At 40.1% G+C, this 15,740-nt stretch overlaps 1 protein-coding gene across 1 annotated transcript in view; it reads right to left on the bottom strand.

Annotated features, from left to right (window-relative positions):
- Positions 1-10,193: 10,193 nt before the first annotated feature.
- PDE3B (phosphodiesterase 3B) overlaps positions 10,194-15,740 on the bottom strand; it is a 169,992-nt gene continuing 164,445 nt past the window's right edge. Inside the window, exons 15-16 of the mRNA XM_006743160.3 lie at positions 13,623-13,878; positions 10,194-11,996 (exon numbers count right to left, since the gene is read on the bottom strand). Coding sequence (XP_006743223.2) covers positions 11,782-11,996; positions 13,623-13,878 — 471 coding nt within the window. The 3' untranslated portion in view covers positions 10,194-11,781. The remainder of the gene's footprint in view (positions 11,997-13,622; positions 13,879-15,740) is intronic.

Raw genomic sequence — 15,740 nt, forward strand, 5'->3', positions numbered from 1 at the left:
TTTTTTTTTTTTAAAGATTTTATTTATTTATTTGAGACAGAGAGAATGAGAGACAGAGAGCATGAGAGGGAGGAGGGTCAGAGGGAGAAGCAGACTCCCTGCCGAGCAGGGAGCCCGATGCGGGACTCGATCCCGGGACTCCAGGATCATGACCCGAGCCGAAGGCAGTCGCTTAACCAACTGAGCCACCCAGGCGCCCAGGCTCAAGGTATTTTTGATTTCCCCTTTGATTTCTTCACTGAGACATTGGTTGTTTAGTAGTATGTGGTTTAGCCTCCATATGTTTGTGTTTTCCAGTTTTCCTCTTGTAATTGATTTCTCGTTTCGAAATGTTGTGGTCAAAGAAGGTATGTGATAGGATTTCAATCTTCGGAAATTTATTGAGACTTGTTTTGTGGCCTAACACGTGATCTATTCTGGAAGATGTTCCATGTGGACTTGAAAAGAATGTGCATTTTCTGTTTTTGGATAGAAAGTCCTTTTATGTATCTGTTAAGTCCCTATGGTCTAAGATGCCATTCAAAGCCACTGTTTCCTTAATGATTTTCTTTTTCTTTTCTTTTCTTTTTTTTTTTTTTTAAAGATTTTATTTATTTGACAGAGACACAGCAAGAGTGGGAACACAAGGAGCGGGAGCGGGAGCCTTCCCACCGAGCATGGGAGCCCGATGTGGGTCTCGATCCCAGGACCCTGGGACCATGACCTGAGCCGAAGGTAGCTGCTTAACCAACTGAGCCACCCAGGTGCCCCTCCTAAATGATTTTCTGTCTAGATCCAGTGCTGTAAGTGGGGTGTTAAAGTCCCCTGCTATTGGATTACTATCCATTTGTCTGTTAATATTTGCTTTATATATTTAAGTGCTCTTATATTGGGTGTTAGACACTTACCATTTTTATACCCTCTTGTTGGATTGATCCTTTTTAATATGTAATGCCCTTCTTTGTCTCTTGTTATAATCTTTGGTTTAAAGTTTACTTCATCTGATAGAAGTATTGCTACCCCAGTTTCTTGTTTGATTCTGTTTGCATGGAATATCTTCTTCTATCCCTTTTTTTTTTTTTTTAAAGATTTTATTTATTTGTCAGAGAGAGAGAGAGCACAAGTAGGGGGAATGGCAGGCAGAAGGAGAGGGAGAAGCAGGCTCCCCGCAGAGCGGGGAGCCCGATGCGGGGCTCGATCCCAGGACCCTGGGACCATGACCTGAGCCAAAGGCAGACGCTTAACAACTGAGCCACCCAGGCGCCCCTCTTCTTCTATCCCTTTATATTCAGTGTCTATGTATCCTTAGATCTGAAGTGAGTCTTTTGTGCCAGTATATAGATGGGCCATTTTTAAATTTTTTAAAAATCCCTTCAGTCACCCTATGTGTTGTTGTTTTGTTTTTTTAAGATTTTATTTATTTTTTTGATAGAGCACAAGTAGGCAGAGTGGCAGGCAGAGGGAGAGGGAGAAGCAGACTCCCCACTGAGCAGAGAGCTGGATGCGGGGCTCCATCCTAGGACTCCGGGATCATGACCTGAGCCCAAGGCAGATCCTTAACTGACTGAGCCACCGAGGCGACCCACTCTATGTGTTTTGATTGGAATTTAGTCCACTTGCATTGAAAGTAATTATTTACGTTTAAAATTATTGATAGATATGTACTTACTGCCATTTTGGTTATTGTTTTGTGGTGGTTTTGTAGTTCTTCTCTTTCTTCTTTTGCTCTCTCTCTGCCCCTGTGATTTGATAACAATCTTTCGTGTTATGCTTGGATTCCTTTCTATTTTGTGTGTGTCTAAGTTTTTGGTTTGCGTTTCCTATGGGGTTCATATATAACACTCTATGTATATGGCCGTATATTTTAAATTGATATTTTTGAACATATTCTTTTTTTTTTTTTTTAAGATGTATTTATTTTAGGGGCGCCTGGGTGGCTCAGTCGTTAAGTGTCTGCCCTCGGCTCAGGTCAGGATCCCAGGGTCCTGGGATCGAGCCCCACATCGGGCTCCCTGCTCAGGGGGGAGCCTGCTTCTCCCACTCCCACTCCCCCTGCTTGTGTTCCCTCTCTCGCTATGTATCTCTCGGTCAAATAAATTAAAAAAAAAAAAGATGTATTTATTTTAGAGTGAGAGAGGGAGCATGAGCAGGGGGAGGGGCAGAGGGAGAGGGGAAGCAGTCTCCCAGTGGAGCTGGGAGTGTCAGGGCTCGATCTCATGACCCTGAGCTCATGACCTGAGCTGAAACCAAAGATCAGACACTTAAACGACTGAGCCCCCCCGCCCCCAGGCGCCCTTGTTTGAACACATTCTTCAAAGCACTACATTTTTACTCCCATCCCACCCCCCAATTTATGTATCTGCTGTCATTATTTTACATCCTTTCACTTGTGTATCCCTTAACTAAATATTGTAGATGTAGTTGATTTTACTTTTGTCTTTTAATCTTCATACTAGCTTTATAAGTGATCAATCTCGATCTGCTATTTTACTACATGTTTGAGTTTACCAGTGAAATTATTCTGTCATAATTTTCATTCTTCTACTTATGGCCTATTCTTTTCCCACTTAAAGAATCTCCTTCACACTTCTTATAAAAGGCCGGGTTAGTGGTGATGAACTTCTTTAACTTCTTTTTTTTTTTTTAAAGATTTTATTTATTTATTTATTTATTTATTTATTTATTTGAGAAAGAGAGAATGAGAGACAGAGAGCATGAGAGGGAGGAGGGTCAGAGGGAGAAGCAGACTCCCTGCCGAGCAGGGAGCCCGATGCGGGACTCGATCCTGGGACTCCAGGATCATGACCCGAGCCAAAGGCAGTCGCTTAACCAACTGAGCCACCCAGGCGCCCCGAACTTCTTTAACTTCTGTTTGTCTGGGAAACTCTTTATCCCTCCTTCAATTCTTTTTTTTTTTTTTTTTTTTAAGATTTTATTTGTCAGAGAGAGGGAGAGAAAGGGAGAGGGAGGGAGAGAGAGCACAAGCAGGGAGAGTGGCAGACAGAGGGAGAAGCAGGCTCTCCGCTGAGCAGGGAGCCAGATGTGGGGCTCAATCCCAGGACCCCGGCATCATGACCTGAGCTGAAGACAGACGCTCAACTGACTGAGCCACCGTGGCATGCCCCCTCCTTCAGTTGCTGCCTGTTTTTCTCCTGCTGAGCTCAGCTGCAAGAATGGGGGCCTTCAAGCTCAGTCCTGTCCATTTCCAGACTCAATTTACACAGTGTTAACAACACCTTGAGTGCCCTATGTCTGCCAGCAAGCAGGATCTAGAAATTAGTCTGGCAGCCAGGAGCAGCAAGCATCTTGCTGTCTACCATGCTGGTTTCCCCTGACCTCCTTACTAGGTCTCCCCCTTCCCAACTCAATCTCCCAAGTACGATATAATTGATATATATTAGTTTCCGGTATACAACATAATGATTTGATGTTTGTATATAGTGTGAAATGATCACCACAATAAATGCACTTAACATTCATCACCACAGAATTTTTTTTCTTGCAATGGGAACTTGTAAGATTTACTCTTAGCAACTTTCAAATATATAATAGAGGATTATTAACTATAGTCACCATGTTGTATAGTATCCCCAGGACTTATTTATTTTATAACTGGAAGTTTGTATCTTTTCACGAACTGCACCCATTCTGTCCACTTCCCCACCTCTGGCAACCACCAATCTTTTCTCTGTACCTGAGTTTGTTGTCATCGGTTAAGATTCCACATATAAGGGAGATTGTATGGTATTTTTCTTTCACGGACTTTTTACACTTAGTTAGATTAAGGACCTCAAGGTCCATCCGTGTTGTCACAAATGTCACAAGATTTCTTCCTTTTTTATGGCTGAATACTCTGTTGGACATATATGCCACATTTTCTTTATTTATTCATCCATCAGTGGACACTTAGGTTGCTTCCATGTCTTGACTATTGCAAAGAATGCTACAATGAACTTGGGGGTGTATGCACCTTTTTGAGTTAGTGTTTTTGTTTCCTTTGGATAAATACCCAGAAGTGCACGTACTTGCTGGATCATATGGTAGTTCTTTTTTTATTTTGGGGATAACTTTCGTATGTTTGTCTTAGTGGCCATGCCAGTTTACTTTCCCACCAACAGCACACAAGAGTCGCCTTTTCTCTTCTTTCTTGCCCGCACTTGTTAGAATGGTTACTATCAAAAAGACAGGAGATGGGCGCCTGGGTGGCTCAGATGGTTAAGCGTCTGCCTTCGGCTCAGTTCATGATCTCAGGGTCCTGGGATCGAGTCCCGCATCGGGCTCCCTGCTAGGCGGGGAGCCTGCTTCTCCCTCTGCCTCTCTCTCTCTCTCTCTGTCTCTCATGAATAAATAAAATCTTTAAAAAAAAAAAAAAAAAAAGACAGGAGATAACAGGTGTGAGGTGATCACTCACTGTGATTTTGATTTGCATTTCCCCGACTAGTGATGTTGAGCACTTTTCATGTACCTCTTGGCCATCTGTTTCTCCTCTGGGAAAAGGTCCATTCAGAGCCTCTGCCCATTTTTTTAAATTGGATCGGGTTTTGGTTTTTGTGGTGTTTGTTTTTTGCTATTGAGGTGTATGAGTGCTTTGTATATTTTGGATAGTAACCCCTTATCAGATAGGGCCTTTACAAATATCTTCTCCCACTGAGTTTTGCCTTTTTGTTTTGTTGGTGGCTTCCTTCACTGTGCGGGAATCTTCTCAGTTTGATGTAGTCCCAATTGTTTGTTTTTGCTCATGCTAACCTATCAGAAAAACCAATGCCAATATCAATGTCAAGGAGGTAACTGCCCGTTTTGTGTTTTATGGCTTCAGGTCTCACATGTAGGTCTTTAATCCATTTTGAGTTTATTTTCTATATGGTGTGAGAAAGTGGTCCAGTTTTTGTTTTGTTTTTTTTTTAAGATTTTTTATTTATTTATTTGACAGAGAGCTAGAGAGCGAGCATAAGTAGGCAGAGTGGCAGGCAGAGGGAAAGGGAGAAGGGGGCTCTCCGCCGAGCAGGGAGCCCGAAGCGGGGCTCGATCCCAGGACTCTGAGATCATGACCTGAGCCGAAGGCAGATGCTTAACCATCTGAGCCACCCGGGCGCCCCTATATCTCAATCTTAAAAATGCCACTGGAATTTGGTAGGGATTGCATTGAGTCTATAGATTGTTTTGGGTGGTCTGTACATTTTTTTTTTTTTTTTGTCTGTACATTTTAACAATATTCTTTCAACCATGAGCACTGAATCTTGCATTTATTCATTTTTCTTCAATGTGTTACATTTTTTAGCGTGTATGTTCACTTTTTTTTTTTTTTAAAGATTTATTTATTTTAGAGAGCATGTGCGTGAGCATAGAGGGGAGGGGCAGAGGGAGAGGAAGAAAAAATCCAAGCGGAGTCTGTGCTAAGCACAGAGCCGGTCACCAGGCTCAGTCTCACAAGCCTGAGATCATGACCTGACCTGAAACCAAGAGTCAGTCGCTTAACTGACTGTGCCACCCAAGTGCCCCTATATTGTTCACCTTCTTAGTTGTATTTTTATGTATTTTCTCTTTGAAATTCTAAGTGGGATTCTTAATTTCTCAGATATTTCATTGGTTTATAGAAAGGCAAGAGATTTTTTATTTTGTACCCGCCAACTTTACTGAACTTGTTTATTCTAAGTTTTTTTTTTTTTTATGAAGTCTTTAGGGTTTTCTATATGTATATAATATGTCATCTGCAAGTAGAGAGGACATGATATTATACTTCTTTTACTTTTTTTACATTTACTTCTTTACTTACTTTTTTTACATTTTACTTCTTTCAAACTGGAAGCTTTTATTTCTTCTCTGAGTGCTCTGGCTAGGACTTCCAATACTATGTTGAATGAAAGTGGCGAGTGTAGGCATCTTTGTCTTGTTTTTATTTTAGGTTAGCTGTGGGCTTGTCCATCTATGGTCTTATGTTCCTTTTATTACCCACTTTGTTGAGATATTTTATCATAAACATGATGAATTTTATCAAATGTTTTTTCTGCTCTTCTGAGATCATGATTTATCCTTCATTTTGTTAATATGTCTATATTCTGTTTCTCTAACTTAAGCTGGATGCTTAGCTCATTAACTTATCAGCCTTTTTTCTAATATAACCCTCTAATGCCCTAAGTTTCTCTTCAAGTGCCATTTTCAACACATCTTAATTTTTGGAAAGTAGTACAGGTATTTTAATCATTCATCTCTACTTATGTTTAAATGCCCCCCCTTTTTTTTTTTTTTTTAAGATTCTATTTATTTGACAGAGTTAGCAAGAGCAGGAACACAAGCAGGGGGAATGGGAGAGGGAGAAGCAGGCTTCCCCCCGAGCAGGGAGCCCGATGCGGGGCTCGATCCCAGGACCCTGGGATCATGACCTGAGCCAAAGGCAGACGCTTAACGACTGAGCCAACCAGGCATCCCTTAAATGCCCATTATGATTTATTTAGCCTGGAGTTATTTAGGAGCAATTTCTTTAATCTATCAAGCATACATAGAAATAAGTAACAAAAAATAACTGAAGACTAATGGTCTTGTGGTCAGAGAACATGGTATTTGTATGATACATATTCTCTGAAGCTTATTAGGACTTGCTTTATACACAAGTATGTAGTCAACTTAAAGTGTTCTTTGGATTTTTAAGGACAAAAATTTTCTTTGCTGGGTTTTATGTTCTGTATGTGTCTAAAGAGACTTTACTGTGCTGTTTTATATTTTTATTAACTTTTGGTCTGCTTAACTTACTGTGTTAAATCTCCCATCCAGGTTGTAGAAATGACAATTTTTCTCTGTAGTTCTACCAACTTTTGATTTATTCATCTTTGAGACTATTTTATTGGGTAAGTACATGTATTTTATGTACCTGATAAATTGCCTTTGCAAAACAGAGGTAATAATACAATATCTGCCTTAAAATGGTGGTGATAATATAAATTAACATCAAATCACTGAGAACGATGTTTAACAGTACATTGTAAGTACTACTACACGCTGGCTTGAAAACAACCCTGACAGATTAGGTGTGCCAATCCAAAATACTATTTACATTTCTTGTGGGTATTGATATTTTAAAATTCGTTCCTACCTTTTCTCCCCCTATTTGTCCTATTGTTTCTCTTTACTCGTTTATGACATTTTTATCAATTCCAGGTTTTTTACTCCCCTACCACAACCAGTTTAGAAGTTATATACTTTTTAAAACTTTAGTTTCCCTTAATTTTTGCATTTTTCCTAATTTAACAAAGTCTAAAGTTAGTATCTTAATTTCCATTTTGTAAACCATGTAAGACCCTTAACTTTATTTCTTGATTAACATGTTATCCAGGATTTTAAGGCACACAAAATATTTTTTTAGTTCATATAAATAATGATTTAAGACCTACCTAAATTTGTTTATTAATCTGTTTACTTTTCCTTCTTGCATTGCCTATCTTCCCTCTGGGTCATTTTTCTTCTTTTCTGAAGTATGCACTTTAGAATCTTGCTACTCTTAAATGTGGTCAACAGACTAGTAGCATCATTATATCACCTGAGAACTTTTTTTTTTTTAAGATTTTATTTATTTATTTGACAGAGAGAGACACAGCGAGAGAGGGAACACAGGCAGGGGGAGCGGGAGAGGGAGAAGCAGGCTTCCCGTGGAGCAGGGAGCCCGATGCGGGGCTTGATCCCAGGACCCCGGGATCATGACCTGAGCCGAAGGCAGATGCTTAACGACTGAGCCACCCAGGCACCTGAGAACTTTTTAAAGAACTCCACTCTTAGGGACCTACTTTTAAGAAATACAGACTCCTGAGGTCCACTACAGACTTACTAGATCAGAATATGCATTTTAACCAGATCACGAAATGATTTATATGTACATTACAGTAAACTTTAGAAGTACTGCTCTAAAAATTTCATTAGATTAAGTCTGTTGATGGGAAAAGATCAGTGTTTATCTGAAAATGTCTCTTTATTTTACCCTCACTTTTGGTAGTTTTGGTGATTAACTGTAAGTTGACAGATTTTTTTTTTTTTTTTTTTATTCATTTTTCCCTCGCAGCACTTAGCAGATAATGTTGTAGTGACTTCTGGCTTCCATTTTTGGTACTGAGAAGTTTGTCATCAGTCTTATAGCTACTTGTACCTGGTGAATCTTTATTTATTTAAGTTCCATGCCCAACATGGGGCTTGAACTCACAACCCTGGGATGAAGGCACATGTTCCACCAACTGAGCCAGCCAGGCGCCCTCGTACCTGGTGAGTTTTAAATTTCTAACTGCTTGCTCATTTTTTTTGTCATTTTGTATCTTATTTCCTTAAACATTCCATGCATGGTTATTTCATATTGTTTTGATAAGGCAATGCAGCATCTGCAGACATTGGGTAGTCTAAATCTGCTATTCTCCTTTAGGGTTGTTTCCTAGTGTTTGGTGACTTTTAGCAAAGTTCTCCAGAGAAAGAGAACCAATAGGATATACACATACCCCTGTCCCTCCACCACATCCACAGTCTACTCCTTCTTGGGTATACCCTCTCACAGTGAATGACATGCACAGTCGCCCAAAGCAGAAATCTGAAAGTCCCGACGGTCTTCTTAACCACCATATCCAGTTATCACCAGGGCAAACGGATTCTCCTCCATCTCAAATCTTCAGTCTACTCACTTCTCTGTTGTCCTATAATCTTTCCATGTCCAGATCAGGGAGATCTCCCCATGTCTAATCTTATTCTTCCATTTGACATAGTATGTTATTTGAACGATCTTTATAAAATGTAAATGTAATCAGGTCACTCTTCCAGATGAAAACTTTTTCAGTCCCCCATTTCCTTGAGGAAAAAAGTTTAAATGGCATGTCATGCTTTACCAGGCTCTTCATTAGCCACCCTCTCTCTACCACTCCCTGCCAGCCACCCTCAACCTCTTTCGGCTCCTCCAAGGTGGAGACGTGTTCTTGTCCGGGCTTCCACACACACTTTTTAATTTATTTATTATTTTAAAAGATTTTATTTATTTATTCATGAGAGATAGAGAGAGAGGCAGAGGGAGAAGCAGGCTCCCAAGGAGTAGGGAGCCCAATGCGGGACTCGATCCCAGGACCCTGGGATCATGACCTGAGCCGAAGGCAGACGCTTAACCATCTGAGCCACCCAGGCGCCCTCCACACATACTGTTAATCTCTTTCCACAAGCAATTACCTCCAGGGTAAATCATAATTCTTGCGCCATCCCCACCCACTCTCTAGAGCTCCTCAGAGTAGCCTGGCAACTATAAGAAAGAAACCAGAGTTGGCTTTATTCATCTCTTTTGTGAAGTTCGTTCCTATGAGATGCAATCTAGAGAGAGGAAATTTTTGACTTCAGCAATGCTAGAGTTTACAGGATTCTTATAAAAATAGCAAAGGCCAACAGCACTAACAAAGAATAGCAGGAAATAGCCTTCAAATCAGGAAATAACTTTACAAAGTAGTTTGTTTTTATATGGAAAAATAATGTATGGGTAAGTACACAGATATAGCACTACAAAATTATTTCTAAGACCAGTGAGTTAAAACAGCAAATTCATGATGAAAATTATAATAAAATTAATCTGATTCAGTAGTAACCAAAATAGAATATATAATATTGCTTATGTCAATTTTTTTTTTTTTTTAAGATTTTATTTTTCAGAGAGAGAGCACAAGCAGGGGGTGTGGCAGACAGAGGGAGAGGGAGAAGCAGGCTCCCCGAGAGCAGGGAGCCCGATATGGGACTCGATCCCAGGACCCAGGGATCATGACCTGAGCCGAAGGCAGATGCTTAATCGACTGAGCCACCCAGGGATCCCTTATGGCAATTTTTCAAGTAAGATTGCATTTAATAGCACTGTATATACTTAATATAGTCACATTCATTTCTTAAAGTTTATGAATTTGTTTCAGCAAGGATACTTCTTAGTGTTTCTTTGGTCTATTTTAATATGTCAATTATTTAGCAAAGATTAAATTTAAATTATTTAAAAATGAGTTCTCGGTAACAGTATTTTTAATAAAAACATTCCTTTTGAGAAAATATATACATTAACCCCAATACAAAATTTTAATAGGAAATCTGAGTCTCATTATGCATATGTGCACATGTGAATTTATACACTTGTACTTTGCAATAGCAGAAATATACTTACGCAGGATGCAAAATGTATACCAGGGAAGTAAGAGCCCAGGATATATATATTTTAAGTGCAAACTCAATAAATTAGTTAAAATTTTATTACTTAGTAATGTGCGACCAGGTTACAAATTATGTGGCAGTTGTAGCAAAAGTGGCAGGGAGGAACTTCGCACTCAACATGTCTAATAAATAAAGCTTGGTGATTCATTCAATATTTTACAAGATCAAAACTTCCAACATTTCTATAGATCTTTATATCTTTGAGATATGCCAAATATTCTAGGTAGGTAAGAAATTGCCTGACATTATACTTAAAAGGAATCATCTTGGAAAATTAACGGTTTTACTGTCTACAAAAGCCACACAGATCTAAAATAGGGCCTCCAAGAAAAAAAAAAAAAGATTGGTCTCCCATCCTGTTATCATTTAGGCTGTTCTTTAGATCATCAAAAATCTTTCATGACTCAGGTACATATCTGTACCCTAGGAGTTCATGAACATTGTAAATATGGTCCATTTTCTTTGCAATTAAGTATTCCCACTTTTTTTTTTTAAAGATTAGACTCACAGCTGGGCTCTAGCAGGTACTGAGTGGTCCTAGGTCACTTCTGTCGTGTCGTCTCGAGGCGGCAGGAAATGCACAAGGATAAGCATCAGTTTTACAGTGACTAAACGCACAACACCTAACATGGATCCAGACATAAGCATATTCCAATTATTCGCTGTGGCTTTCGGGGCTCCTATTTCTTTTGATTAGACTCAAATTTATCTAAGAAAGAATAATGCTCATTTCATAAAAGGTTAACCTCTTTAGGACAGTTCCTTTTTCTTCTGACAAATCTGTGTTTATATTAAACTAAATGTTTAAAAATACGAATCCTGAGCAATAGTAGTAAGAACAGTTTTGACTAAAGAAGAAAATCCCTTCGTTGTTACACCCGAAACAGCTTCAAAAATCCAACCATGGAATGTAAGTCAGTAAGACTGGAATTCAGACTTCTGATGTCCATGGTAAACCTGAATACTCTGAGCAGAACTCAAACACACATAGTAGGTAACACGCAACAGTAAGAAGCATCAGAAATTGATGCACCTGGATTCTATTATATTTAACAAAGGTCACTCAGTCTTTCATGGATAAACCCGGCTGGGAGCACAGCACTGAACGGTGTCTTGCATTGAACAGACCCTCTGAAAGGCAACACTGGATTCCTTTTTAGACAGGCACTGACTCCGCCACCCCAACCCCGCTCCCGCCAAAATGTTCAAAACAGCTAAAAGACATTCAGAAAAAAACACTATGAATCCTGTTTTCACGAAAGCAAAAAGTTCTGGGCACTTTGGAAACTGAAGTCACTTGCATTTTTAGTTCTAGCTACCGCTCACGAAAAAGAAGAGCTTACTACCCGGCAAAGCATTATTATGACAGAGTACTGGTATACCAGTGAAGCCTTCGACGAAGAGCTTTGCAACATGAGTCCACGGAAGCCATGCTCTAAGGATGCTTGCGTTGTCCGTGTGGTGAGCGCACACAGCAGCGGGGGCTTCTCCCAGTAGCCGGGCCTGTCCCCGCAGGAATGGTCTGTGTCGGGTCTGTCCCCTGAGTGCCAGGCAGGGATTTCTGACCCCGGGCACAGCCCTCCAGGCTTCTACGATATGCCTTTTCTTTTATTCAAACTGTCTCTCCTCCTCTTCATCTGCTTCTTCAATGACCTGAATGTCATCTGCTTGAGGTAAGGAAGGAGTTTCCACCTGCAGTTTATTCCCATCAGCTTTACATTTCTCTTCTTCCTCTATCATTTCTTTCCATATCTTGTGGTTTTCAGTGAGGTGGTGCATTAGCTGACAGAATATTCGCCGTCTGCCTTTCCTCCTTCGTGGTTCTGTGAAATTTAAAAGCAGTATATTGTAATCCTAGTGATACAATGCCCTCGTTCATTCACTAAATATCCCAGTGCCTATAATTTCCCAGGCATTTATATATGGCGCTGGGGCTGTAGTCACAGAACAGTAAGATAGAAATAATCTCTGCACTATGGAGCTCATCTTCTAATGGAAAGACCTAGGTAAGCAAAAGCAGCAGCAAAACATGAGATGGTGGTGTTATTAGGTGAAAATAAAGCCGAGAAGGGGATTAGGGAAGACTGGGTGGGGTGAGAGGGGAGAAATGAATGATAGCAATGTGAAGTTCAACAACCTTTTTAGGATTTAAGTACTGAATTAAACACCAGTATCAAGGTTTCAGTGAATATAAATAATTTTTGGAAGCCAGTCAACTTTGTCCATGATGCTGCTCAGAGGGTAGAGGTAGAAGACTACTCTTTATTATGCTAATCCTGAATACAACTGGGGAGGTGGGGGTAGTTCTTTGTAATTATGTTATCAGTTTTCATTTATAGCCTGCTTGGAATGCTAGATATAATTTAAATTCTTTTTTTTTAAAGATTTTATTTATTTACTTGACAGAACAGGAGAGAGCACAAGCAGGGGAAAAGCAGGCTTCCCACTGAGCAAAGAGCCCGATGTGGGACTTGATCCCAGAACCCTTAGATCATGACCTGAGCCGAAGGCAGCCGTTTTAACTGACTGAGCCACACAGGCACCCCTTAAATTCTACTTTAAAGAGCAAATAACGGATTTCATTTATAGCTACAATGGTGACGAATTTTTTTTTTCCATTTATATTCACTGCTTTATATAGAAAACTATGTCCCTACAGTTTGGCAATTCAAATCCATAACAACACAAAACTTGGTTCTCCCCTTAGGGCTAGAGAAGATGTTTCCTCTTCTCCCAACTATTGTGTTCCATCTTCCAAGTCTTTAGGAAGGGCAGATTTTAGCAGGTGGGGGAGCGCTAGCCACGCGAACACCTCACCTCACAAAATCAGCCATGGTGACACAGCCCTACGGTGCGTGCAGAGGTAGAGCCTCCTGAAGTGGACTGGCCCCAAAGAGACACCACTTTTTTTAAATTTATTTATTTGACAGAGACACAGCCAGAGAGGGAACACAAGCAGGGGGAGTGGGAGAGGGAGAAGCAGGCTTCCCGCCAAGCATGGAGCCTGATGCGGGGCTCGATCCCAGGATCCTGGGATCATGACCTGAGCCGAAGGCAGACGCTTAATGACTGAGCCACCCAGGTGCCCCAAGAGACACCACTTTAACCAAGCCCGCATGCGACCGCGTTAGCACGTTCCCCGGCACACAGGAGTTAGTTACTCAAGAGACCATTCAATCTGAACATTCAGAGAGTACTCAAGATAGAACTACTTAATCTGTAGCTTAAAAACAAAGATCCAAGGGCACCTGGGTAGCTCAGGCAGTTAGGCGTCTGACTCTTGATTTCAGCTCAGGTCACAATCTCGGGGTTGTGAGATCGAGCCCCTCTTGGGATTCTCTCTCCCTGCCCCCCCGGCAAAAAAAAACACCCTAAAAACAAAGATCCAAACTTAATGTTACTAACTGCAAAGATCCATTTAAGAAATTACAGCATCCCTATATTCTTACTAGGATTTAGACTGTCTTCTAGTTCTTCATCATCTGTATCTAATTCTTCACCATCTTCTTCGTCATAACAACTCTCGGTGTCCTCGTCCTCTTCTGCTTCTACCCACTGACCCGGCAGCAAGCCAGCCGCGTCGTAGGAATTACACAGAGGACCCACGATGTGGGTGATGAAAGATTCTTGGAGTTTTGCTAGCTGAGGCGAAGAACGATCCATGAAGGGACTGATGGGCAAACCGAGGTTTGCTTCCTCATCTCCCTGATCATTTTAAAAAGAAAAGTACATTTTGAACTGTTGAAAGAATAACCACTGAGCTTTGCTGTGAAAATTATCTTGAGGTTTTTTTAATATGCATAGTCTACATCAAAATAATTTTTACAAAGAAGTGTCTAATTACTGTCATTTCAACTGTATGAATTTCTCCAATATCTGAGAAATCCTAAACAAGATTTTATTTTCACACCCCACCAGTTAACCAGGATGATTGATGTTCAGTGAACAAGAAAAATACACACACACACACACAAAAATCAAATCTAACAACCTGAAAAATTTTATGTCTTTCTCCTAGGGGGAGATGGTATCAGCCCAGTTGTTGTACCTTAAATGCCCAGAGTTGAATTTTGCAATTGCCTTTCAACACCCTACCCGTTTCTAACAGCAGAAGCAGAGGTATGGGTGGCTGAGGTGAGGAGTCGGGGTCCAACCGCCTGCCCTCTGACACCCTCCCCCTGTGGTCTCCAGGGCTTCGGAGAGCGTAATGTGAAATCAGACAGATGCAGTTTTCAAAGCCTGCTTTTGCCACCTACTACCTGTGCGGTGCTGAGCAAGCTCTATGCCCATTTCACGTGTAAAATCTTAATGTACTTTACAAGGTTGCTATGAGGATGAAAAGCAATATTAAGTATTTAGCACGGTACTGAGCATTCCCCAAAGGGTACTATTGACCTTTTTGTTCCTACTGTCTGAACTGGTGGGGAATGAATAAACTTCAGAATGTATAAACTGTGTAGGCAAGCAGCCGTCTCTCTCTGATGAGGCAACACTGTCCTAGGGAAACAACCAGAAACTGTTCTAGTGACTGGCCCATGATTAAAAATCTAGGATTTTACCTTCTGTGAGGAAGAAAACCACTGTTTACCAAAACCCCCCCCCCCAAAAAAAGCAAAAAAACAAACCTCAGTTGGGTTTATTCCACAGGATTCTATAATTTTATGTTTGGCTTTTTTTTTTTTTTTAAATAGGAGTTTGGCTTTTCTAAGCCCATGGCACTTAAATGGCTAGAGGGATATAAAGACAGGATAATAAAATAAAAAGTTGGGCAAGATTAGAATTTTGCATCCACATCCGAAGGATGCTTAATAGTATAACCAGATTGAGAAAGAAATTTAATAGTGTTGATGAAGATTGAGTAGGACTTTAGATTAGTTCCTTTAACATGTGAATAATGAAACTTAGACTAAGTAAAACTGTCTGAAATAATGTTTTTAGTGATAGATCTGGAATTATAATAGCTGACATTTTCTGAGCATTTATGTGTCAGGAACTGTTCTAAGAACTTTATTAATTCACCCAATCCTCACAGCAACCTTATGAGGTAGATACCATCAAATATTTCTATTATAACAATGAAGAAACAGGCACAGAGGTCAAATAACCTACCTAAGGTCACAATGCTGGTAAAGAAGAGAAACCAGGCTTCAACCTCAAGCTTGGATTCCAAGTTTAATAAGCATTCTATATACTTAAATTATAAATTGAGTCTAAATGAACTTTTCTAATGTTCTTTTTGGGGGGGGGTTTCCTCTACATTTATTGCAACTGCTAAATGATTAACAACATTCACAACTTCTTTAAAAACAAAAAAAACAAAAAACTTCCGTTTTGTATCATCACAAATGTCTCTAGGTTTTACCAATTTTCTAATGTTCTTTTACTGAATTAGTCTTCTAAAATTGGCATACACTACTATTTTATTACCTCTGTTTGCACAGATAATATAAAGATGGCATTTTCCTTAACGTAAAATTCTTCTGTGAATACAAACTGAAGTCTGAGGCCGGCTTCAATTATCTTTGAGAATGAAAATGGGAACATGCAAATAGTATATTGCAACCTTT

This window comes from Leptonychotes weddellii, chromosome 11 (genome assembly GCF_054177405.1).
Source record: "Leptonychotes weddellii isolate Sample4059 chromosome 11, ASM5417740v2, whole genome shotgun sequence".
Taxonomy (NCBI): domain Eukaryota; kingdom Metazoa; phylum Chordata; class Mammalia; order Carnivora; family Phocidae; genus Leptonychotes; species Leptonychotes weddellii.